This window comes from Poeciliopsis prolifica, unplaced genomic scaffold (genome assembly GCF_027474105.1).
Source record: "Poeciliopsis prolifica strain line A6 unplaced genomic scaffold, Auburn_PproV2 SCAFFOLD026, whole genome shotgun sequence".
In the NCBI taxonomy this organism is placed as follows: Eukaryota; Metazoa; Chordata; class Actinopteri; order Cyprinodontiformes; family Poeciliidae; genus Poeciliopsis; species Poeciliopsis prolifica.
In genome coordinates this window covers 3,263,417-3,290,203 of record NW_026562401.1, presented here as the reverse complement: position 1 = coordinate 3,290,203, position 26,787 = coordinate 3,263,417, and the positions used below count along the sequence as shown (strand labels likewise).

Here is a 26,787-nt window from a genome sequence, read left to right as displayed (position 1 = left end):
AATTCTATCCCGAGACAGCATATCATAAAAGATATGTTCCCAAGCTCATTAACCATCAGTGAAACATTCATTAAATAGCTTGATTATATTTTACTTTCACAGCAACAAAAATGTTAAAACTCGACATATTTCTGCTGTCTGCAATCTGTTAAAAACTTTTTATGAAATCAGAACAGCTGAAGACAATGTATAAATCTCTGAAAGAGATGCTGCCGCAGGCACCATGTGAGGTAAAATCAGTGAAAGATGTGAATCAGAAACTGAACTGTACATAGTTCATGAGGTACTTATGGTTTTCCAACAACTTTCGAAATCAGTTTAGAGAAAGTAAGCAGGGCTGGCTTCTAGCGTATAATTAAATGGTGTTGATCCTTAGTTGAAAACAGGCATTATTATTATTTTGGCTTACTTAGGATTACTTGTATTTGTTGTTCTTATTAGGGTTAATTTACAGCTACTGTTAGGTGAATCATACAGCTGCCTTGGTGCTAATTTAGAAGTTATATTTGCCAATACATCATCTCATGGAAATAGCTCCAGGAAATGGAATAAAAATAACTGTGCTTTTTTTATTGATCAGGTGAACTGCAGAATCAATAAATTGAGGCTAAGAAGTTGACTACTGGATATATTGGAATGTGAACAATATTTCTACAAAAGTAAACAACACCTTCTGTTTATTGCATGCAGTTTTGCAATTGCAAAACCCGCTACCTGACTGTTTATGTTATAAATTTAAAACATTTGCATTTCAATTTTAAATGTCAGTTGCATTTAAGACAAACTGGAAGTTTTTTCATGAAAATTTGCTTAAATAATGTTCTTTGGGTAAAATGTTGTTTTTCTTCTTTTTCTGCTCGTCGTTGCAGTTTCCAGATTGCAGATGGATAGCTGGAGAGCCCAGGAGTTTGTTATCACAGTTTTGTGGAGGAGGAGGAAGCTGAAGTTATGTAACAAAGTCAGACACAAGATCATCTACATTCCATCCCAATCTTAAAACAAGATGGGCTCTAAAATTACTTCCTATTAAAATTAATAACACAATGTAAGCCAATGACAGATTTAGAAAATATGTTTAATCCTTCAAATCAGACATAAAAACATAATCACCACATACTTTAACTGAAAGATGGCAGGAGAACAGGCAGTTCATGTTGTATGAGAAGGCATTTCCGTGACTTATATGTACATATGCACATTTATACACCGTAAAAATATAGTAATTGAAGCATATAGGACAACCAGCAACACTGGCTCGTAAGCCATTTGAAACATTCATGTAGAAAAACAATGGAAGAGCCAGAAAGATGGAGAGAATATTGTATCACAATCTAAACATGAAATATAAAATGTGAAATTGTCAAATAGTCTCCCTTTATAGGCATTAAAAGCTATAAAGTTTCAGACATCCTTCAGTCAGTTTACAATCATCAACAGTAAATAACCTTCTATCACTTCAGCCTACAACAATTGATCGCATAAATAAATAAACCCCACAGGGCTGAGAGGTGGCAGATTGCAGTTTGTATTGCATTACTTCAACTTTGTAGTGTCTACACCTGCCTGCATCCTCAGAGCACCAAAAGATGTTTCTATTGTGCCATAGTGTGGTAGAAAATCTTAGACTTGGTCTTCATCCTGAACCTAACAACCACATATTTTAAGAAACAGCAAAACAAAACAACAAAAAAAAAAAAAAAAAAAAAAAAAAAAAAACAGTTGTGGAAAACACAATATAAACTTCTCAAATTAGAATCAGATATTTGGAGTGTTATTTTGGTGGCTGTCTGACTCTCAGCCAATGCAACTCAACAGATGTGTTTCAAATGGTTAATATTTAACATTTCAGCATAAATACTTGAAGCACATCATCTACAGAACACAATAGTGGGAAATAGCAGGTCCTAAACGCTACCACAGCTGTAGTACATAGAAGTTTAACAGGAATGTGGAAATATCATTTGAAATGTCTCAAGACAAGAAATTCAGCTGTATGATAAAGAAAAACAGTTTTTTTAAAAATCTACTGGATTCACAATAATTTCAGCATTTCAGAAATGAAATGATTCAGGAGGAAAACAAACATCCAGTTTCATCATAAACCCTTAAAACACAGGTTACCTCTGTTATCAGGTAAAAAAACACATAAATCCAAGTAGGAGTGGATCACACATTCTTCAACTCAGGCGCACTCTCATGTGTCCGCTCTGCTTCTCTCTTTGGTGCCATGAATACAAAAGACTTACATCTATACCCTCAACTCTGCATGTATGAGCACAACCTTTTTGCTTCTCTTGATTAGTTTCTCCTGCTCCCTCTTGGCTGCATAGAGCACATGCTTCAGACAATAACAGGAAATGAGATGGCAAGTTTTGCTACAGTCACTTCGTAGTAAATCTAATTTCTGCAACAGAAGTCCCTTCTGAAAACTCACACCAACTACGTTATTAGCTTTATTCATGTTCTAAACACGAATAAACATCATTATTCAAAACAATAAAGGAAACCAAATTTGTGTGTATAAACACTAAGGCTTTTAAAATACATCAATCTTCAGGATTTTTGAATCAAGTTCTTTTAAAGGTTACAAGCAGCAAAGGTGATTTTGTGTCTGATTTCATATATTGTTAATGAATGTTATTAAAGTAGCATTCACATAGATGTTTTGATTGAAACCCAGAATATTTTCCATCAGACTTCCTGGCGCCTTGTATTTTATACAGGCTGTTTGTTGTGCAGCTTTTGTTCACCGATGTTTTGTTCAGAAGCTGAATGTGAGACAGTGGGTTTCTCGCGCACCGACACACACAAAAAACCCCCAAAAACAAAACAAGAAAAAAGCATGATTTTTAGCAATAAATTGAGTACACTTTATATCACATATAAAGTCATTAAAACGTTAACGTAATGGAGTAATAGTAAAAATCCCAGAGGCATTTTGTTGTTGATTAATAAATGCCAACATTTTGTTTCAGTCTCAATACAGCTTAGGGCATTTTTAATATTTACTTAAGCTGAATGAGTTACTGTGATCAAGTTAATTAAACTTTATTACAGTTTAAACTAATAGAAACTATGAGCTGTAGATGAGCTAACATAATACGACATGAAAAACCTACAATTAAAATTGCTTAGTCACACATCCTCTACAAATTCACACCCAACAAATTCTGCCATACAAAGAAAAATCTCAAAGTCTAGAAGAGTCTTTATTGATATTTTTTAGATTGTACTTGTTTTAAGACCTTTTAAGAAATCCTCTTTACTCTTGGATCCTCTCAGACAAGCACTTAGCTTCAACCTCTATGACCAACTAATCTGGATTTATACTAAATAAAGATGCCAAGACAGTTATCTACTGCAGGCAAGTTATTTACTGCTTGCAACCTTTTAACAGAAGCTCATTTCAAAAACTCTTAAAAAAATTCCCATCAACTCATGGTTAATAATATTGGTCTAAGACTCAGTGTCATTTCTGTAACCAGCAGAGATGACTCCTGTTTGAAGTCAGGAGAAACAAAAATCAACCACACTGGCAACTGGTGTTAGTGTTTGCATTAAAATCTGAAACTCTTGTAAACCCTCACAACTGACTGGTTAGTTAGGACATACAAATGGCAGTTTGATGAACATCAGCAGTAGTGATAAGGCAGGTTCTGTGTGCAACTACAGCACTAACCTTCAACAATATCAGCTATACATAAAAAAGTCAAAGAAAGACACACAAGGCACAGACATGACAGATAGACAATAACTTAAAAATGACTACAATTCTATATATAAAAACATTAATTTACCAGCATCTACTATCCAGCCAGGATGCAAAAACTTTGCTCTGTAGTCATTCCTACTTCAGCAAATCTGGCCACTAGGGGAGCAACAATACATCAGTAATTTTAAATCAACCACTTTCCCATTTTGCTCTGCTGAGAGAGGACTGGCTGTCAGACCCGCCCATTAGGTCTGAGCAGGTCAGGTTATCAATAGCCACCCACTGTTACCAACTTAAGAACTTTGTTGCAATATTTAGCAACTTTTAAGAAAAAAAAAAAAAAATTGTATTCTGAAATGGGAGATCAGACGTTTTAAAGATCGGTGACCAGCCAGAAAACTGCAATTGGTGCGTCCCTAGTGGCTACGTCAGAACTGGGAGGATTTTCAGATTGTTATAAATGTGGTAAGAGTGATTCTACTTCAGAAGAACATAAAAATACATTCATCAGTGGCAAATGTCTTGATACTACCACTGAGGCTTCTACAAGAATAATTTAAAACAAGAAACTAAACTTATGTCCTCAGGTTTGGTTCGACCGGACCCGCTGGAGCCTCTTATTCTGATTCCATACAAATACTGTACACAGGTAACAATAGGGAAGAAATGCATATGTGATTGTGGAGTCAAGCAGCAAGTGTTGATTGAATGGTTCCTATTAACTACATTGTCAGTTCAGGGTGTCTTTACTGATCAGAGGTACAGAGGATGTGTTGTCACATATTCAGAACCCATTTGTTCCCTCCATCCACAGAGGTTTGCCCTTAATGTGCTCTGAGCTCAGTGTGCTTCTGCTGGATTATCTGCACAATCACATCTCTTTTGTCTATAAGAAAAAAAGAGGACTTGCTTCATTACAACACACAAGTGACCAAAGCTTTTCTCTGGCACAGCTGTGGAAAACCAGCTGTCCAGGCTGTGTGTTCAAATGTGAAAACACAGCCTGTGAAGCCTGAAGTCGTCCACTTCTTTTAAATTACGGCTCTCCTTGTTGTTCACGGAGCGGTTCAAGTCTATACTGAAGGTTGACTAAATTACACAAGTGCTAAGGAGGGGTGTCTTGGACAAATGACTTTCATTCATGTTGATCTTACTTCCAACCACCTTGTCGCATCCAGAAGTGCCTCATCTTCATAGATGTGGCCAGGTTTGTTTGTTTTTTTCTTTTTTTGTTCTTTTTCACTGTGAAATATAAACTGCTGTTAGTAACCTTGTCATAATCCATCACTGCTGCAAGAAAAACGTGAAAAAACACTAGTTAGACTTACAAAACAGATGTTAGTCTCTGGGATGATGTCGGAGAGAGAAACTACCTCTTCATTTCCAGACACGTTGGTTGAATTATCAGCAGCCCCTTCCGCCCCCAAACTGGAACAAAGAGAATGTAATTAATAAGGCGAAATGACTCACACAGGCAAGTGAAAAGCAAAGCACTTAGTATTAACCCTTCAGGAGACAATTTACTGGCACAAACGGCTCAACTTTCCTTTCTGCAGGCTACATAGAAATGCAACGGAGGTGGGCACACAACCTGCTATAAGCAGCTGGAAACCAAAACCACTTGTGATGGATGGACATAAAACCTTTTACCAGATAATTATTACAGCGACTATAACAAATAACATTAAACAAATTGCCACTTAAACTATTATTATTGTTGTAGGAGCATAGTCTTTCATTAAAATATATATTTTCTCACAGCTCAATTGAAAGCAAAGCCTTTTGGCTTTGCTTTTGTAGTACAGGGAGAAGTACTACATAGATTTAAAAGTTTCATATCACATATATGCAATCACTTCCAACCTTTGGCATTCTTTGTCCCTAATCTTTATTGGATAATCTATTTGCTTTAACGCAATAAACAAACCATGCCAGTAAGACTTTGAGTGTATACCTGTGGGAAGTTCCCTGATCATGATCTGTGTTTGCTGATTTGTGTACTTCGACTCCAACAGACCTGCAGAGAAATGTCACTCAGACCAGAAGCAGCTGAAAGAGCAAAAAAGAGCAACGATAGAGAAAAGGTTCTACCGTAGCGGAGGAGAGGCAGAGCCTCCTCCTGCGCTGCCTAGAGATGAGGTGGATAGATTGGCCTCAGCGTCAGCTGGTGGAGGAGTCCTAGGAACCAGATCTGGTTTGTCTGACTGAACACCTAACAACCAACGAAAGAACAAACACTCCAATTTCCAAAACCAGTGCAATGGGTACAGAAACGAGTATAAATGAAAGTGAGTAGGTAGGTACAGAGACAACAGAGCAACTGTGATAACAACACTTACCGGTCTCAGCCTCTGACTCAGTGCTTTTAAAATGGCTGTGATAGACTAGTCTGGAGTCACCAGCAGACTGTCCCGCTGTGTGGGAGAGTGGAGTAGGACCCACCAAAGTGGGGGCTCGTCTAAGCCCACCCTGGCCTCCACCACGACTCTTCTTAGAGGGTGACGGCTTAACTGAAGGAGAGATTGGGAACAAGATTATGAATCAATATAAACAAAGCAACAGCTAAACCTAGGTTTAGTAAAACACAAAGATCCTTACGTGGAATTTTCTTGAAAACTGTGTTGCACATAAACTGCTGGAAACGTTCCGCATAGAAACCAGGTCTGTGAACTGAAACCGTGTCCTGAAACGAGAAAGACATAACCCATAACACAAATAAACATATCAAATTTGACCAATCCGCTACAGCTGTTTTTCTACAAAGCTCGTAAAAATTACTTTGCAGGATATTCAACAAGCCTGGTTTCAGACTCTAGCCAGGCCTGATCCCCAAGCAAGATTCAGTTGTGATAAAGATTTGTATTAGCATTGTATGTTTTGATACGTATATATTAATTTTGTCATGTTCCTGTAAGATATTGTTCAACTGCCCACTCTTTGAATGTGTCTCTGTCAATTAGGGACTTACCAAAAGAAAGGTTCTTGTCGTTGATACTGTGGGTCCAAATCCAAAGTGAGAAACCAGTAAAGGATCTAACCAACTGTGCCAAAATCAACAGCCTTCCAGTCAAACAACAGCTGTTTGTGCCAACAGTTTTTCCATCAGGCGATTGGGGAAACTGCACCCCGATAGTGATCCAGTTGGTTCTGTGAGTGAGCAGTCTGATTTTCTACTACAGTAAAGCCCCATCTTCCTCTTCTATTGCGGCTCATTTGCTGTTGAAAGCTGACTGGTCAAAAGAGGTTCAGAAACTTTGAAATGTTCCATCAGCTTTCCTCTCTCAGATAAACATTATGTATTACAAGCAGGTCTGTTAAAATCTTATGCTTTAGGTTCCTGAGAAATCAATGAACCTTCGATAAATCTTAGATTTAAACAAATTAATATTTTCAACAATTAATTCCCTGGTGATAAAGCTCCCGCTTTAATCTATAGCACAGGGTTGAAGACTAGAATTAGTGTTAAAGAAAGGATGTTAGAGTACTGCAGCGCAGCTCCTGATTGCGAGGTGTTACTTATTTCATTGTGTTTCTTTTACTTAATTAAATCATTAGTAAACATTGAAGTTAATCATAAAAATACTGAAACTTTTATTACTAGCAAGCAGGTAGTTTAATTGCAGTACATCACATTGAGGTTCTTACCCCATCATGGACCAGTGCTTTCCAGGAGTGTTCCAACTTCTTAATAAACCTAAATAACATTACCATAATAAAACTGGTGAGAGCTTTTTAAATAAATTAAAGGCATTCTTGTTCTTAAGAACAAAAAACTTAGTCATTTAAAAAGAATTCAACACCTACCTGTAGGACTGGAGAATGTCAATAATGCCAATGTAAATGAGTAACCTCTCTCCTTTCACATTGCGAGCTGGAATTCCTCCCACACTGTAAAGTCAGGGACAGAACAACACGTTTCATCATTTCATAACCCCAACCCCACAAAAGACTACAAGCTTGGATCTGCTGGTAGCTACACTTACTGGTCTTCTGAATCCAGAGCTCCTTTTACCCGAGCTTCGCCCTGGATGGACTCCATGGCGGTACAGTACAAACTTTTCTGGGCTTGTGGTCGACGCTGATCAGGAGTCACTGGACCTTCCAGGGCCACGCTGTCCCCCGAGTTACCTCCGCTGCGCTCACGCTCTCGACTTGCTTGTTCCATGTTGTGGATGCCCATCAACAAACTGTAGTCCATGATCTTGAAACTCTGCAGAAGCTGCGAGAAATGAACCAACAGAATGAATTAGCTGCTTATGTACTCAGTAAAGAAAATTCCCCAAGAGAGGAGAAAATCACTTAAACAACAGTTGCAAATTGATGAGCTGATGAGCCACGACTGGTAATGCATCTGTTCCTAACAAGCTTCTAATATGCTGTAATACAACTTGCCAAACTATGTAGGACAGAAACTTCCCTATCTGGTTATAAAATAAAATAACTTGATATTGTCTTTCCCAGTAGTAGAAAGAAAAAATAGGACATCATTAGAAGCACGTAAATTGAATAAACCACTTACTTATATCAAAGCTAAAGGTATTAAAGTCACTATAATGAACATGCTTGACATCTTAGCTGCTCTACAGCACAGAAAATAAAAATTGTGTTCATGTTCCAAGTTATTTTTTAAGGTCCCAGGATAAAAAATCATATCTGGTCAAACCAGCTTCTTTTAAATAGCTGTGTGGAAGACAAAAGTCTACATAAATCTCGACAATTCAAAAAGCTGGTTACAAGTTACTACGGAACAGTAAGTAACTTGGTATGAGTCAGTTACAGATATCGAGGAATACAGTGGACCCCCAGCTGTTTGCTGCTTTACAAATGCCAACCAACAGCACATCGAGAAGCACTGCACTGTTATTTCAGCTTCCCAAGCTGCATTTTCTTCAGAATATATAAGATATGAACAATAGAAAAGAAATCATGAATAGGTGGATTTTTATCACGTCACGTTCCACAGAAGATTTGGCAAATTCTGAATCAAGAACAGAAAGAGGTTCACTGCACAAAGTGTAGATAAACTACGAAAATGCTACGCTTGAAACAAAATGACTGAATACAAATATTTGGAAAAATGAGAATCTTAGTTTCATCCAAACAATGACTCTTGTCCAAACCAGTCAAAAATGTTAATAAATGTTAATAAATACCCCAACCCAAACATGCCTTGCTGGCGAGTCAGGTTTTTTTTTTTTTTTATATAACATTGTCCAAAAAAGAACAAGGAACGGAACAAAACTAAGAAAGAAGAAAAGAAAAGCAGTGGAAAAAGAGCCGTCTAAAACAACATGTAATCACTACAAAACAAGCAACTGCAGTAATTCATGCTTAACAGACCAACAATTTTCCACACTGGCATTCAAAGTGAATTGTTGGAAAAACTCACTCAGCACATTAACCCAATAATTGCCCAATATAAATCTTTAGTTCACCAACATATAAAAGAACTATGTTGGCAATGGAGCTATCTGTAGTCTCTGTCTGTATAATAATAAAGTATTCTGTTCTCAAGATGTGAACTCGGTCAGTATTCTTCAGTGAATGATCCTTAAATAATAATCAGTCAACAAAAACAAGTGTCTCTGTGAGACTCACCAAGCAGTCCCTCTGAATAGTCTTGCATAGGGCATTATAGTTGTCGGCTTCCAGCAGCAAACCGTCAGGCATGTCCTGGATAAAATCCAGGTCTTTATAAGTAGGAACAGCTTTTTCTCTTTCCTTAGGAGAGGCTCGTCTCTTATAGGTGGAGCCCTTTAAGTCGTATTTTAGGTGCATGGGAATGATCCGGGGAAGAAGGTTATTCATTACAACGATGCGGATATTCTTCCCCCCTGCCTGAACGCAGTACAGTCCATAGAATTTAGGCAGCAGGGTGCGCTTGTTTTGGTTTATATTCTGGAAAAGATTTAAAAAAAATTTACCATTAATCTTTTTACACCATGTACAACCCAAAAAATACCAATAAGATTTTTTTCCCCCTTCATATATGCACACATTAAAAAGACCAAGGATGTTACATAATTTTATAGCTAATGTTCAGATTGCCACAGGGGCAGCAAGTACCAGAAGAGGCATCTGTATCCAAAATTAAAAACAACTGCAACAACAAACTGCAGTCCACAAGATAGTAATAGTTAATGCAATAATAATAATAATAATCCACTATCCTGTAAACACTGTAAAGACTCACCATGAAATAACCTGGTAAGAGCTTCTGAAGAAATTCTGCCTCTTTGTGTTGAACTGTCTTGATGATAAACTCATCGTCACTAGAAACATAGAAGATGGATCCACTGGCTCCCGGGTTTGACAACTCGATTAGTGGCTCATTGCACAACGAATACTTTAACAGAGATGAAAATGTCTGTCATTATCTGAAAAACACTTTTAACCTATGCCAAACAATTGTAACAGAGATAAAAACTGTTTTCTAAATGTACTGTCAATTTTGGAATAAGTAAAAAATGAAAATGGTTAATTCAAATATTAAACATATAATCTAGATTTAGCTAAAAGTACTTTCAAAGTAAAAGCTAAACACCATTGAAGAATCGCTGAAGGCTTAAGAAAAGCTGTAGCTGTGAAAATGGCAGGATGAGGTTTGTTCCAGTACTAACCAGGTAGTCATCTGGCCGAATGCCAAACATTTCTCTGAAGTATCGGAAAGCAATAGGAGCGTAGGTCTTAAAGCGGAAGTCGCTGTAGTGATGAGCAGGGGTCAGGTTACTCCCTTCACTGGAAAACAAATGAGACACGGCGAGATGGCATGAGATTCAAGCTCCAACAACTTAACAGAATTTAAATTACAAGAAAAAAAAAAAGCATTTTTTCATAGATATCTTGCTTAAAAATTTTCACCAACCTGGGAAAGAAGATGCTTTCAACCACCACAAAGTCCTGCATGAGAACATCTCGTTCTGCCTTTTGGCTTAGGCTGCCAACTGTGTGAGCAATGCCCAATTGGATTGCTCCCTTTAGGGCAGATGACGTGGTCTAAAGAGGTCAGAAAGGAAAACAGAGTTAGCAAGGGAACAAACAATATTTCACCCCTTTCGAGTCTTATTTTTAAACAGCTATGTATGAGCTTCCAGTCACAGAAACATCAAATATAAATATTTAATATATTTATGGATTTACACAAAGGGTTTTTCTTATCTTTAACCTTTTTGTACGTGGTCTCTCCGGTGGTGGTCTCAACACCCCGGTGCCCGATGGTCTTCTTCATACTTTGAGTTGTGCTTGAAGAACCAGGCAACTGTGCAGCAAGAAAAAGAAAAAAAAAAAACTCTCAGTGAAATGTTTGTGAAAACAGAGGACTTACGGGGTGTAAACGTCAGGACAGACTTATTAAACATAATTCACAAGTCTACAAAGACCTGTGAAGCCATTAGTTAAATAACCAAATAAAGACTTATTTGTCTGACATAGTATCATTTATAGTTTTAACAGGCCACCATTAAAACAGTCATACCGCCTTTTGGAGCCATTAAGCATAAATGTGGTTTACAAAAGCAATGCTGTGGTTCTAATAAAACATAACACATAAAACATAACACGTTTGTTGTCTGTATTTCAACACCATTAGAATTTTGGTGTCAGAAGTCTAACGTCTGTGTTGTATCATAAAAGCAGGCTTTATTTTGATTAACTTTACTTTGAGTTTCATTTGAGTCTTGAGTTTTGAGATTGACTAACAGTCCAGGTAATTATCTGTAGAAAAGATGCAAGAGTTTATTAAACACTTCATGTGAAAATATTCAGATATTTCTCCAGGTTGTCTAATTTTCACTCAATCTGTGTTTGTGTAACACATGACAGATGTTCAGAAGTTGTTTTAAACCATAAAACAGGCCGGAGAGGCAGCAGCATCCTGAACGTAAACAGTGGTACGAGAGTCAGTATGACCATATCACAATGTAGAGACCAGGAACTGGCTGCTATAAAATTCTCACATTTTAAGTTTCACTATAAATTTTTAGAAATGTATGCAAAATTTCTAAAAACATGCATAACATAAAGAAGCTGATTTTATTTTTTAAGGCAAAAATTATTGCTTTTGCTCCTAAAATAATAAACCACTTTTATACATTAAAATTGAACCTTTAAAAAACATTGGCATACTGCATCTTCATGGATAGAAATGGTTGATATATAATGATGGTAGCCATATCACACTCATGTAATGATTGAATTTTAAATTCATGTCAGGAACTGATAGACAGGACTGTTTGTTTACTCTCCTGTGTAGTGCATACATTTTTTTCCTAAGTCATTTTATGTACAAAAGATTTAAAATATATTCTGTAAAGGAGCTGCATGTTTTCTAATTTGTCTTTTTGTTAAACTCATTAAATCAATATAACTCATCTACATATTTGTAATCACAGGCGTTTTTGGTAGAAAATAATGTGATAACACTGAAAGAAAAAGAAAAAAAAAACACTTCCAATTGCAATGATACCTTAAAAATGTAAATTTCTCATGACTACTAAACTTCTTCTGGTATCCTTACCTCAGCAGGGGCCATTTTCCGAATGCTGCTGGCCCCTAAAAGATACAAAAAAAAAAAAAAGTTTGTTTATGACATGCAATCTCTAGAACGACTAAAATCAAACTCAGCCGCTTAAAAGTCTTTGTCATGAAAGAATCCATCAATGGCCGAACATAAAACCCTCTGCTGGTTAATTAGGAGGGCTATTTCCAGTAAAGAGTGATGACTATTTGGGAAATGACGAGTCCAGACCTAAATGCGGCCACAGTTACTGACTGCTCCATCTGATATGTCAGATCTATGTGAATTGGAGCTACTTCTCCCCTGTGATGACTGCTCCACATTCATCCGCTCCCGGAGGATGTGTGTCAACATCACTACGACTTCAGAGAAATGGCTGCTGCCTACCTTTAGTCTTGCAAAACTTGCTTTCATCACTTAGATTAACTCCATAATGGCAAATATTGTTCATATTCTTAAAATTTCCCAAATCAAGCCACTTAGTCAATAAAAGAAGTGTAAAAGCTGTATCGTTTTACAGCTTTCACAAACAAGCTGTATGTTATGCCCAACAACTAGTAAAGATCTGTATTTAGACATGCACACTTTAACTAGATATCAGAAGTGAAATCTCAGCACATAATGTTTGTGAGGTCACACAACTTTGTCCTTACATAAACTTGTTTTGCAAGCTTATTCCGTCGCCCACTGTTCAATCCCGTTACTTGTAACCAATGGCAACATCTACTGCAAAGCTACACAAACGCTGGTCAAAATGTATACAAAAACACTGATGACAGAAAATGAGACATTCAAAGCTAGAAAAATTATCAAAAATGTGTTTTGTTTTATCCAATGGACTGTAAGAAGATATTTCAGCAAAACAAGCCAAATCACAGAATATCATGCTCCTTGTCTCGGTTATCAAGGACACACTGCAATCCGGCGGGAAACAATGAGCATCAGTCTGCCCACATTCCCCATCATTATGTAAAACACACTGCATCACCAGTACCAATGCATTTTCTGCTCAAACACACAGAGAGTCACTGAATCACACCCATGCTGGTACCTCGCTGCAGAGCTCTCCTCCAGAACTGAGTCCTTATATCTGTGAAGCAGGACACGGTCAGCCTGAACTGGCTCGTTCTTGTGAGAACGAAGGCAATAGTGATTATATTTAAAAATAAAACACTTTGGGTTTGAAAAGTATAGCAGTAAGCAACCGCTCAAACCAGTGAAATGACCAAAACTGCATAAGTACGAAGGGGCAAAATGATGTGCGCCTGCTGAAAACAACTAGATTTCTTGTAGCTCTGGGGTGAACGTGGTTTGAGTTCATCCCGCAATCAGTGGGTAGGTGGCTCGATTGCCTCTCCATCCGCCTCCATCGTTGTGTCCTGGGGCAAGACACTTCACCCGCCTTGCCTGCTAGTGGTGGTCTGAGGACCCGGTGGCACCATCACCAGCAGTCAGACTGCCTCTGGGCAGCTGTGACTAGATTGCAGTACCTTACCACCATGTGTGCGTGTGTGAATGATAAAGCACTATACAAGTACAGGCCATTTACCATTCATTTGCAAAGAGCTCTTGTTATATTTTTGGTAATCTGTATACATATCTAGTTTTAATGCTTTCCTCAAACGTCGAAGTGAAATTCATTAATAATACACAAAGAAGAAAGGAATTAAACTAACCCGACTACTTAATGGATTCTGCTCATCAGTGGCAAGCCTAAAGGCAAAAGACAAACCATCTTTTCCTCTCCATCTACTAAAGTTTCTGCCAGCTTTTATCACAAGAAACCTGCAGCTAAAGAATAATATAGGGCATGCTTTTAATGTCCTTTCCAGCCAATGAGCAGTTTGAAAAAGTAGTGTTTCTTGGCCCAAAATAGGAAACAAGGTCAGTGAGTACTGGAAGAGAAACTACATTATGTTACTGTCACTCAAGGTTATGAAACTGTGTGTCTGACAGTTTGCTGTATCTTGTTTATGAACAGTTTTTGGGACTAAGCCATGGAGTGTTTTTAAGACACTATTTTTAATCACAGATTCAAACTGGGTGGATACCAGTTCAGAGTGACTCCACAACATGCAGGGAAAATAACTAACTGGGACTCAGAAAGTCTAACTTCTCATGACAAGGAGAAAGAACCATCATAATCTGATGCAGGCGACGGTTCAAAAACATTTTAGTTACAACTTAGAGAAAACATATTAAATACTTATTCCTTATTTATTTCATTTTAACCTTGTTGTCAAAGCTAATTGAAATCAGTGATCCAGGATTAAACAGCTGAACAAAAAAAAGAGAGTGAATACATACACTAAAGGTGAAAGCATGATAAGCATGTGTTGCTAGTTAAAGGGTTGTAGGATGTCAATTGAGATGATGCACCATGTCAACTGTGAAACCTCACAGAGGAAAATAACGGACCCGGAGGCAGAACGTGACAAATGTAGAGCGGATTTTTCCTTTACCACAGATCGAAAACCAGTGAAAGTTTAAATTAAGAATTTGAATGTTTAAATTACGAAGAAACTATCCTTTATTGCTGCTTTACAATAACTAGCTTTATTACTGAGTTTCTCCTGTTGCCGAGGATGCTTCGTTATAAGCTTAGCGTCGCCACCGGCTTAATATAATTGGTCCTAGATATTTATTTTTATTATCAAAAACATATTGCGTCTTTGTATACAGCGGGTTTGAAACAATGGAAGGATATACTGAATACAAAAACACGCTTCGCTCATGTTAATTACCGACGCAGCTAACTAAGCTAGCTATCACTCCGTTCATTTGTTCTGATGAAATCTCCCATGCTAACTGGCTACATGCTAACTGAAAAAGCCATAACTACCTTGTGGACTCATTTTCATAACCACATAACGCTCCCTCTGTCTGTTTACATCTCAGTTTTCAAAAAACAAAGGAGGAAGATAAATTGACACGCTACCTGTCGGGACTGTTGATCCCGAGTCTGCTGTTTCAGCAGTCGCCATTACGCCTGGACCATCACAAACTGCAGCTCCGGTTGAATTCTGATCTCTGCACACTGGCGCCCCCAGCGAACAGACGTGAAATATATTTTTCTTTTGCTGCCTTAAACCCATGAAAAAACGTTTTTTAGAGAAAGAGTATTTAATTCATTTATAGTAACCTCCAGAACTTTCATAAAGTTAGTTTTATTAATACTAATACTAATAATGTATAAAAATGTATAATTACCAGATCAGAATATATTATTCACATAAATATATAAAATGACACATAAGAGAAAATAAAATTTTAATTATTATTACCATTGATATTAATATTGTGTATGACCACAGTGGTCAAGCCTTAATAATATATACAGTACTTTAGTTTCTAATTCAAAGTGTCCTGCCATCTTTCTACAGTGCAGATCAGAAATTTGAACACAATCATTGTAAGTCAGCGTCACATTTTTATCAAAATGTTCTCCTTCAAGGTGGGATGATAACACGACAAATAATATTAATGACTCCTGAAGTTTAATATGATCCTGTTTTGGTACCCTGCGCAAGATGCTGTAGATCTACTTCAGTGACTGCTGTAACATTGGTGCACAAAGGAGGGTTAGTAGGCTCTTCCTCCCAGCTGTTGTTACACTCTATAACTATCCCTGTGATATTACATAGAATGAAAGTGATAAAAGACAATAAGTGCTGGATATGTTTCTAAAGTACTTACTTTAGGAAGAAAAAATTCTTCCTAAAGTAGAATCTTTAGAACAAACTACATTTAGGACTGTAAATAGGTCAGTCCCTTCTGATTAAACTTTCAAGAACACTGCATCAACTGTGACATGGCGGCAGCATCAAAATTAGTCAGTTTCTGACCAGTGGTCAGATATGTGAAAACAATTATGCCAAGACCATTTTTTGTTAAATTACTGGTTGTATACACATATTTAAGTCTATTTGTATTAGTTGGAGCTTGTGTGGATTAGAGAAAATCCAAAAATGAAAATTTTGTGCACCCAATTTTTCTTTTTCAGTTTTTTTAGTACAAGATGTTCAAAACATGAATAATGCCCAACTACTTGCTCCAATGAGGAATGTATGCAAACGTCTCATCAACACTTCATGCCGCTCACACAATCCAGGATTTAAAATGTCACAACAAACCCAAATAAGATTCAAATGTGTTTTTATTAAACTGTCAGAAGAAAATTCTATATAAAATTCAGTTTGCAACATCGTTTTAAGCTTTCATCAAAACTCCATTCATCTAAGTTGAATAAATTCAAATAAGCATAGAGCAGCAACAAAGAGTAATCAGTGGTTCAGCTACAGAGACGAGAGTTTGAGTAGAAACTATGCATTAAAAATCATTCAGTTTCATTGGTTCTTATTGCAATGCTTTTCATGTGATGATAATTTTACACCAGCAGTAGATGAAGCGACAAAATGATCTACATTTTTAATATCTCTTCAGTATTTGTTTGTGCTCAGTGACTGTAAACCACCTCTGGAGCAAGCTTACAATTTCCAGAAATGGATGTTTCCTGCCAGTGTTATATGCATTTAAGGAATGGGGCATATTTTATTTTTCTTCTGGCTCTTCTTAGTCCCTTTGGTGATGGCTTTCATGACATTTTTGCTGAGACACTGTGAAATCTCTTCAGGCGAAGTCATCTTGCAGCAGCGAAAAACAGGAGAGTCAGACGTTTTTGATGAACACAGACTCTGGGATATTTCTGCAAGCTGTTTTGATCAAGAGAAAAAGTCCATACGGAAAGTATAAGAAATTCAAGTTTCGATTTTTAATTAACACAAGAAAACTTTTCAGTTTTAATTGTTTTTTAACTAATTCCTTAAAATTAGATTCTTCAAACTTACATTTAGCTCAAAACAATCGTTTCTTTCTTGCTCCGGCAGGGGGCAGCATCGGGTCTTCAGTTGAAAACCGACAGGAAATCTGCACATAGGTCACGTTGTTATTAATACGACCAAATTCTTACTGCTTATGCAAGTACAGCTAAAAAATATTATTGTGAAGTTAATTTAACTCAGCCAATTTATTTATTTTTCATTCAATACACTCATATTTATTTATTTATTTATTTTTTATCCAGGCATGTATTAAACGTCTGCATTCAGATCATATTATATACCTTCTCTATGATTTTAAGCTCAGGTCAGTTTGCTGCCATGAAAGCAGGTTTTGGTACTTATGGCAGTGTGGACAGTCCTGACGGAAAATAAAATCAGGATCTTTATGAAGCTTGTCAGAGGAGGGAAGCATGAAAAATCTCTGCAATTTCCTTGCAGGCGGCTGTGCTGACCTTGGGGTTGATGAAAACAAACTGGACTAACAGCAGTACATAACAAAGCTCTGTAAAACATCACTGACAGAGAAACCTTCACACTTGACCTTATATTTTGTGCCTTCCCTTCGTTCTGTAAAACTTACTCACTTTAAATTCCAAATGAAATGACACAAGTAGTAAAATATACTTCTACCTGAACAAAGGACTTTGGATTGCCTCCCTTGGGACAAAGTTAGATACTACTGTCTCTGGTGCTGAACTGGCTTAAACTCAAGATGGTTGAAGTCCATCTTTTGTAAACATCTACATGAGGTCGCTCTTGAAGGCCTGACTATAGTTGTGAATTTTCCCTAAACTCTTTAATAAATTTTGCTTTATAATCCTCTCAAACCTTGGCAACTCCTGCAGCTGGTGCATGTTTTTCTACTACGCTGTTTCCTTCCACTTAACTTTCTATTAATATACTTAGATACAGCACTCTTTGAACAACCAGCTTTTTTACGATGCCCTTGTTTTTCTTGTGTACTTGTGGTGTAAATGGCTCTCTAGTAGAGAACTGGTAAACTAGCGATTTTTACCGTGACTTTGTAGGCCATAGCAGAACATTTCTGTTTTACACATCTTATCTTTTCATTAGTTTCATAAAAAATTAAATTTTTTGAGAAAATTTGGAATTTTTAAACTATGCCTGTGAAAATTAACATTTACGCTTGAAATAAGTCAATCATAAAACCTCTATGACCTTCAGTTTTAGAAAGTAAATTACTAAAATAATTGCTTTAAATATTTAAGATTCATCAATACTGATTTTTTGAAACAGTGTAATAAATACATTTAGAAAAAAAAACATAGAAAACCCTCAGAATGTACTTCAGTCCCACCTGTGGTTGATAATCTGTGTATCACACATCTTGTTCAGTGTGGGCTCCTCAGCAGCAGATGTCATGTTATAAAGTGGATCTGAAGAAATTGACTGGAAACAATCGTACTGATCCTCTGTCTGACAACACTCCTGCCCACCATTCCTAACAGAGCAGTACCTATTAAGCTCCTCACGCCACTGAAACAAAACCAGAAATTTCCATCAAAATCATTCAGTTAAAATAAAGTACATTTTAAAAGCTTCTTGTACCTTCTGTTCGGCACAGTTGAGCGCTCCCTTCTTCTTTTTGCAGCACTGCTTGAATCTCTTTTCCAGGCGGTTGATGGTCTTCACCTGACGGGCCAGCAGCTCATTGCCTGAGCGCGGCAGACACTTGGTTGTGTAGCGAGGTCGGCGTTTCTGGTTGCCACACAGTGACTCAATGTTATCTGCTGTTGGCCTTCCAGGAGGAAAGTTGATGTCGATTTTTTGGGAAGTAGGTGCATTGGCTTCTGGCATTTCTGCAGCTAATTTTCTCATATTACTCATCTGAATCCTGCAATGCAAGTGGCACAAATCCAAATATTTCTTCATTCAAGCTATATAAAGTTCATAAAACAGAGAACTGTGATTTGCAATTTGTCTCACTTCCCTTAGAGACTACTCATTTGAGTTATTTGTTATTTGATGAGGTAGATGTTATGCTGTGAGCTTTAGTGGATAACATGTCATTTGACACAACTTTAAGCAATGAGTCCATTTCCTACTTTCTGTTGGTTTTTTACCAAAAATCAAACTGAAGTTTTGTGATTATAAGGTGATAAAATGTGAAAAATGTACATTAAGTGGCATTTCTGTTGACAGACCTTGGGCAGGTGTTTTGGTTGAAGTGGAAGTTTTCTGTAGAGCGAATCTCTTCCACAGGTATCTCCTCTGATGGCTCGTAGTTGGGATTTTGAGCTTTATCATTGAAACAGCTCAGTCTCCTCATTCCTCTTTGCCAGCAGCATTCATAGAGTCGATCTTTCACAGATGAATCCTCCTCACAGAACAGCTGAACTGAATGCTCCCACTGGAGGAAGCAGACAAAATACTGAATGCTGATATGCTCTAAGAAGCAAATTGTAATGGAAAATCCGCAGCACGGACAGATTTTGTTGCACAGTGTTCCAGGAAAAAATTTTGAAGATAAGAGGCACATTTTACCCAAATTTTTTATCAGAAAGAAAATGCTCAGTGTCAGGGAAGTTTTATGCTTCTTTTCATATTCACATTAATTCAAGTTAAAAAAGTTAAGAAATCTGTTCAAGGAGTAAAGTTAAACATCATTGAATGTTTTTAATTTTAAACTGCATCAAGATGCATTGATTGCAAAACTGCAGACAATGCACATCATTTGATTGACAAACTTGCTGAGTCTGCTGTTACGAAAAACTTACCGCTTGTGTTGCACAACACAGCGTCCCTTCAGTCCCCCAAGTCTGGTTCCCTTTGCAGCATGTGCTGAACCACGACTCCGCATTATTGACAGCTGTGGCCATGCGCCTTCGTTTGCTAAAACCAGAAGGTGGAAAGTAAGAGTCTGGGTAGCGAGGTCGATGTTCGGCGTGAACACAGATGGCCTGGATGTTGTCAGGCGTCGGCCGGCCGAGGGGAAACTGGACAGGATATCTTTGCGCAGGAGGGAAAGAGCGGGGCCGAAAACCAGGTTGACCTTTGTGGAAAACACAAACAGCGAGCAGTTAATTGTTTTGTTGTTGGAGGTGTTTCACGCTGAGTGAGTTAAACAAAAGACAAAGCAGAAAATGCATACCTCCTGGTCCTGGGTTATAAGTTGATACAGAAGGTTTTGATCACAAGAAAAAAACAGAAAACATACCCTGTTATGCTGGTTGATTAGGATGGATGAATGCATGTGATTCAGACATCAAAGATTATTTACCTTCTGGCAGCACTGTGAATCGACCTGTGATGCAGAAAATTGTAGTATTTATTTTGTAATCCAGGAAAACATAAGCTTTTTAAAGACTGTAAGAAGATAAACTGTACCGCCAAAATTTAGAAGCTCTGACAAATCTACTTCTTGCTGCAGCATGAATGGATCTGGTTCCTGCAGAACTGAAAAACACATTTGTTTTGAAAAAGACTTTTTATGTACCAATGCTTTTTAATTGGTTGAAAAAAGACCAGAGACAACACAATCCGAAAAGCACAAAACACATCCCAAAGAGCAACTAAATTCCACAGATTAAATGTACACCAGATGGCAAAAATAAATGTATGAGTAAATAAGGTGGGTCACACAAAACAGCATATATCTGGTCATTAATAGCTTCTTGAAATGATAGAAATAATGATGAAATTAGACCATTAAATAATTCTTGTCATCATTGCTGGCCTGGCCTGAAGTGTAAATCCAAAAATCCCTGCTTAGAATCTCCAGGGCAGCAGGGGGAGCCCACAGAACTTGTTTTCTTGTTATTTATAGCATCTTTATCAAGATTGATTTAACTTTTATACATTACATTTTTTTTTTATTGCATGTGTAATATGTATTTTGAATTAAATTTACATCAACTGGTTCTTAAATTAATTTGAAATTGAAATTTGACAATTCTATTAATCCAAACTGAAAGTTAGTCCACTAATAAATTGTCTTGTTTTTTGGCTTGTGTCATATTTAATGCCCATTGCAACTGTTGCAGTCAATCAAACTTGGCTCTTCTTGTTTACTCCCTTGAGTTGGACATTTTGTAGTCATAGACATGACTACAAAAGTAAATGAGTGAGTCAGAGAAACAGACAAAACCTTTGTTCAGATCCCTCCTTCTAAAGCTTTGCCCAAAGAGTTATTTTGTCTAACAGAGAAACAAATCCACTGATAGGATTGTCAGTCAGTTTCGGGAACTAGTTTTTTTATCTTGCTGGATGAGCAGAGTGTACAAATAGCTTTTCAATTCATAGATCATATAAATCCATACACCATACTAACATACTTCATTTGTTTGTTTCTGTCCATTTCAGGTTATGTCTTAAAGCAAATGAAAACCTGAAATTTTGTGTCTCATGGAATAAAAATTATTACAAAAGATAAAAAGAGAAAAGGTAAATACTTTTTTAAACTGAAATTTGACGTTCTGGCCGACAAAACCTTGAGGACTTGTCCATCCGACAGGCATAGACACCCCCCTAAAGATTGCTAAAGGAACTAGCTGTTCAGACAGGGTTGCTTCAATATGCATTAGTTTAAAGTTGAGTGGAAGGAAAACAGGTGGTAGGAGAAGGTGCACCAGCAAAAGTCACTGAGGAGATTCTGGGGAGATTCACATTGGCAAAAAGAAAATGCAAAACACCAAACTCAACAATGCATATGAGTCGAAGTTTGCTATTAAAGCATCCTGAACTCCCTGAAAACCTCATGCTGATCAACTTCATGTCAGACTCCAACCAAAAAAAGTCCTGACCAAGAATTCAGTGGGCATCCTCTACTATTGGTTCAGAGTGATATTTCCTGGCAGTCTGGCCTGTTAGGCTTTCATCGACAAAATTAACAAAAAATAATCATAAATAACATAAATGATAGGTGTCACTCCATGTTTAATAAAGAGAAACACACCTTGACCCAGGAAGTCAGGGGACATTGTGATCTCACGCTGAAGACAACTTTCTGCATCTGGAGAACAGTAAACAGAGGAAATGAAAAACTTATGTAACATGAGCTGTTTTGATGCCAATTACTGCATAACAGACTGCTTGTAATTCTCCACTGAAGAGAATGCAAAGGCAACACAAGAAGTCTACATTTTTTTAAAGAACATTTAGGCGTTTATAAAATCATTGTACTAGCAAAAAAAATCTGAAATACAAGAATTTATTCATAAAAAGATATATCCGAGCATATATATTTCAGAAGATTAAGAATATATAAAAGTTTGAAGAAAGGATAACATCTAACAAGTACTTTTTGTTTTGTATTGCCGATCCAACATAAAGACTCTCTGCTGTTGTGAAGAACAAATATGGAGCCCTGCCAGGAAGCACAATAACTCTAAGAAAAGCTGGGGAAACATCCGGACCAACCTTCGCAGGCTGAGCTCAGTAACACCAAGAGCGACGCGGCGCCACAAACTAACGCCCAGGAGGAGCCCATGATCGTGTCCGTCCCGCTGCGAGTCTCCTGCTGTACAGAATGGAATATCCTGACCCAGTTAGTATGGGAGAGGTCAGAGGCCGCCCAGGAAACAGCCCGGTCCGTTAATTGGCCCAACAGAAGCTGCTGCGCTGTCTGTCTGTCTGTCTGTCTGCCTGAGAGCTCAACCCTTCTGCAACCGGACACACGTTTTCACAGTAGCAGCTGGAGCAGCAGAAAGGGAGTGGGGAGAACATGGGGCTGGGAGGGAAGTTTTACAACATGAGTCATAAGAAATTGTTTTAGATACAGGATTTGGTTGGATTAAAAACAGAGAACCCACAAGGCGGCATGTCTGAATCTGTCTCTTGTTCCACTTTTGATCAGGCTGGTTATTAAGCATTCAAAAAGATGTGAAGTAAAAATTGTGTTATTATTTCTTTTAAGAATTTTATTTAATTCTTTAGTCATTTAACACTAGTATTGTTTAGTCTATTAAACCATGTAGGTCAAGGAGTCTTTGAAGAATCAGTTAGATAGGTTTCCTTTTGACCTCTCCTTGGAAAAGTTTCAGTAGGTTGTCAGTGACTAAAATAAGGCGCCAGTGTTTGTTAACAGATAACAATAAACAGGTTATGTTATTGTAGTGAGATGGAATAAACCCTAAGGCTTAACAAATTCCTCCATTAAATGTCACAAGCTAAGGCTAAGTGCTGAGTCAATGTACAAAGTCTGATAATGTTCTTGTTATGCAAAATTGTTCCATTAGTAAACCTGATTTTTGGAAATGCACCTATTTTTGAATAAAGATGTTTATTATCTGAGCAATTAACTTACCCTAAGAATGGATGCTGCATTCTCTCTATACCCTGTTAAGAGTGACTGTGCATTAACCTGTTCGACTGGCTCTGGGCCAGTGAGTGACCACATTGTATAGAGAGTCCTATATATTGTGAGAGCTTGCAGCTCCAAATCAGAACTCATTGTAGGTGCAGCTGTTGTGTTGTGGTTACTGTGTGTTCTCCGTTTGCAAACGACTGAAATAAAGATTTTGCTCTTTGCCATTTGCCAGAGTCTCAAGCCTGATCTGTTACTACAGATTAGATATTGTTTTTTTTCCCCACAAAGATACTTCATCCCAAACCCTGGTCTAGGGTGTCTTGGCTTTGTGGGCTTCTCCAAGGTTCATGCACAACATTTGAGTTAAACGGAGGCATGCATGGGTGCATCAAACACACGTCTTCCTTTTTATGGCATCCTGAAAGAAATCAGCCAAGCTTTAAGAATTGTGGCTCTGTGCCGATCTGGTCTGACCCAGGGTAGGATTTCCAGATGCTTTCATCTGTTTAAACAATTGTATGGGAATGTCTGGCAATCACGATGCTCAGGAAGCAGATGAGTTCTGTCCCAGAGATTAAAGTAGTTTGATGTGGAATTTGCGTGTCAGTCTCACAACAAAGTCAAAAGGGCCTTGTGAAGTCATTAAGACAGTTCTTTATCTAGAGCACATCAACATGTGCTGAAAAGAGGAAGAAGCCATAAGCCACCATGAAAAGCCAGATGTCATGATCCTGGTGTTTATATTGGTAATTTCTTAGTTCTTTTTTTGTTCACTACTCGTGTTTTGTGCAATGAGCCCTTTAGGGACACATTTCTCTTTTGCGCTGCCTCGCAGTACTTTTCAGTCACAAATGTCAATTTAAAATTTAAAATATTTTAAATTGACATTTAAAATATGTCAATTTATATTTATATGAAGCTCTTTATATAAAGAGCTTCACTGAAAACGTGTTTATTCTTCACTCTTTGGTGCAAAAAACTGATTGAAAATAGATTTATTCACTGCATGTTTGTGTCTGTTTGTGCAAGGTTGAGATGGAAACCATTCAGACTACCAACACAAAGAAGACACAATTAAAACTGTCAGATGACTCATTACCACGTGATAATAACTCAGAAATAGTCCAAATAGTTTGGATGTATTTTTCTTTCTCTCCTACTTGTGGAAAGTTTCTGTTTATATCATAGGTTTGTGGTGCCTTTCTATCCTATAGAAAAAGATATAAAAAGACATAAAACATGAAAAAAACTCACAAAAACCTTATTGAATAGCAGAAAGCACAATGGCCATCTTCAGAAAGGCTTAAAGTGTTCAGTTATGCCGCATGAAGTGATCAGCACAATGTTGCGAGAGCACGCAATAATGTAAGGCAAAAGAAAACAATTTCTGCATGTCCCCTAGAGTAGTTTTTGGTTTAGACACTTACGATCATTTTTTTTCTCTTGGTAGATCCCAGTTTTGTTCTCCGTTCATCCTTACCTTTCTTCAGTTTACCTGATCTGTTTCTTTGTCAGCTGCACCACAGTTCCCCGATTAATCATTATCATTTATCTTTATATCTAAACAATTGGACAAAATGTGGATATTAGGAGATACTCACTAGCATAACATCAAACAGACAATAATAAATCAGTTGCAGTTAAAGCTCATTAATCCATATTAATCCAACCAGATATCAGTGTATTTATACACTGGTCTACATGGTGTGCTATTTGAAGGTAGTAATGTGAAAATCATCATGTCATCATGTCATGTTTAATTTTCAGCTATTAAAAATCTCTACAATTGTAAAGGCAGTGGTAGTTTTATGGATCTTTCTTCTATTTCTTTGCTTCCCTTCCTTGCTAAAGCCCTGAGTTTGACTCCCAGGTTATTGCGACCTCCACATAACACAAGTTAAATCAAAGAAAAACTCCCCTTTCCAGATGTCGGCAGTTGTTTAGCAAATCCCTCACACTTTGCTTTCTGATGGCCAGATTTTAAACCGGGAGGAGGTTCCTGTTTCCTTTTCTGCGCCTCCCAAAACATCATCCAGACATCAGGATCAAACGTTTGGCTTGGTGTTGAGCTGTGGAGCCCTGAATCTGCACAGATGGGCTGAAATCCTTTTACATGCTCAGTGGGTACAAAATAATAACACTTAAAACTCGGACATACAGGTCTGCAGGTCCTTAGTTTTCTTTATCTTCACTTGTTTAGGGCATTTTTAGAAGCTGACATTTAGATTTACCGTCTCTTTTTCAGAAATGTGAGCTCCTCAGGGAAAACATAACTTTTTCCCCATATTGTGTACAATTCAAATGAAAAACACGTCTATCCGCAAGGGGAAAAACATAACGTTTAAAAAGCTGTAACATCACTGCACAAATTTGCACCATTCAAGCAGCTGTTTACTCCATTTCAGAATCCAGTCTTCCACCCACATACCACAGCTTGACATGATAATGGCCCACTCTGCTACGGACAAGTCCTCTATCTCTCTAACACCTGAAGGTTTGAGGTCAACATTTTCAAGTACTTATAACTTCATCCATCTTGGCTCCAGCCCAGTTCCATTTGAAGACCGCCAGGGAAATATGAAGGGTTTTTTTTCTAGATATTTTTGGTGATGCAGTGTTGCTTTTGTGCCAAACACATTGCTAAGCAAGGGAAGATTCTTGGTATTTGTATTTGCATTTCAGCAACAAAATTCAAAATGCTTTACTTGATGAAATCCAAAATGGCATCACAGTGGAAAGTATGGGAAAGTAAGAAATAGCTAGAATACAGAGAAAAAGGAATCATGTTCCAGTTAATGGGGCTTTGGATTTAAAGGGACTCTGTGTTTCAGCAGATTTCTGAAAGTTTGACTTTTCTAAATGAAATGAGAAGTAAAAAATCCCTTACACTGTATTCCAACTTACACTGAACTTGTTGTGTGTAACGCATTCATTTCTACTTTATGTTGCGGATTGTTTGACTTTATCACCAACACTGCCGCTCGTTTATGTACGAAGCTGGAAAAACTCTAAACTCCCTTCTTAATTGAGTACATTCCTTATACATTGTTTTACTTGCAAGGTCCTCGAGTTTCTCTTCTCTTTAGAAGAACTTTTACTTTACTTGGTCCAACTTTGTTCTCTTATTTTGCTCCTTGGCCATTTAATCATTTTCAGAGTAGGCAAAAGCACAATGTTTTGGTTTCAGTAACTAAATATTCAAATGCCTGAATTACATAGAATCTGACTTATGTGAAGTCTTGTTTAGCTTACTGTGTCATGCCTTCGTTTCCTTATCTCCCCATATAAACTCAGGCATCTGCTTTCTGTTAGATCAAATAAAAATAGAGGCTATTTTAGATAGCGTTTTCTGAACCGGGTTAGCATCAGATTTGTATTTGGCAAGCTGATGAACACTTTTCAAAGACCAATTCATGCAAAGATAAATATTTCCAGTGTGCTACAGTTACAT

At 37.4% G+C, this 26,787-nt stretch overlaps 2 protein-coding genes across 3 annotated transcripts; both read right to left on the bottom strand.

The window, feature by feature from the left end:
- Positions 1-1,056: 1,056 nt before the first annotated feature.
- pip5k1ab (phosphatidylinositol-4-phosphate 5-kinase, type I, alpha, b) lies at positions 1,057-15,237 on the bottom strand. Of its 2 annotated transcripts, XM_055047849.1 has the most exons (17): positions 15,166-15,231; positions 13,279-13,317; positions 12,228-12,262; positions 10,878-10,970; positions 10,578-10,708; positions 10,333-10,450; positions 9,906-10,058; positions 9,311-9,610; positions 7,696-7,931; positions 7,517-7,600; positions 7,358-7,406; positions 6,311-6,395; positions 6,052-6,222; positions 5,804-5,924; positions 5,667-5,729; positions 5,041-5,140; positions 1,057-4,954 (listed from the first exon to the last, which is right to left on the bottom strand). In XM_055047849.1, exons 1-17 carry the CDS (start codon positions 15,209-15,211, stop codon positions 4,952-4,954), a joined length of 1,827 nt encoding a protein of 608 aa, XP_054903824.1. In that variant the 5' UTR covers positions 15,212-15,231; the 3' UTR covers positions 1,057-4,951. The 2 variants fall into 2 exon arrangements, with proteins under 2 accessions (XP_054903824.1, XP_054903825.1); XM_055047850.1 differs by lacking the exon at positions 13,279-13,317 and having other exon boundaries at positions 15,166-15,237.
- Positions 15,238-16,365: 1,128 nt separating this feature from the next.
- ecm1b (extracellular matrix protein 1b) lies at positions 16,366-22,722 on the bottom strand. Its single transcript, XM_055048118.1, has 9 exons — positions 22,448-22,722; positions 21,984-22,040; positions 20,382-20,485; positions 19,807-20,085; positions 19,234-19,439; positions 18,638-18,923; positions 18,387-18,565; positions 17,075-17,153; positions 16,366-16,939 (listed from the first exon to the last, which is right to left on the bottom strand). The coding sequence occupies exons 1-9, from the start codon at positions 22,515-22,517 to the stop codon at positions 16,760-16,762; spliced, it is 1,440 nt and encodes a 479-aa protein (XP_054904093.1). The 5' UTR covers positions 22,518-22,722; the 3' UTR covers positions 16,366-16,759.
- Positions 22,723-26,787: the final 4,065 nt, after the last annotated feature.

Coding starts and splice junctions, on each gene's coding strand:
- pip5k1ab (XM_055047849.1), bottom strand. CDS start 15,211: ATGGCGACTGCTGAAACAGCAGACTCGGGATCAACAGTCCCGACAG. Junction 10,971..12,227: donor GGAAAATGGCCCCTGCTGAG/GTAAGGATACCA, acceptor CTTGCTGCACAG/TTGCCTGGTTCTTCAAGCAC. Junction 5,141..5,666: donor GATCAGGGAACTTCCCACAG/GTATACACTCAA, acceptor TCTTTGTTCCAG/TTTGGGGGCGGAAGGGGCTG.
- ecm1b (XM_055048118.1), bottom strand. CDS start 22,517: ATGGGCTCCTCCTGGGCGTTAGTTTGTGGCGCCGCGTCGCTCTTGGTG. Junction 20,486..21,983: donor CCCTGACTTCCTGGGTCAAG/GTGTGTTTCTCT, acceptor TGTGTTTTTCAG/TTCTGCAGGAACCAGATCCA. Junction 17,154..18,386: donor ACACAGATTATCAACCACAG/GTGGGACTGAAG, acceptor ACCTATGTGCAG/ATTTCCTGTCGGTTTTCAAC.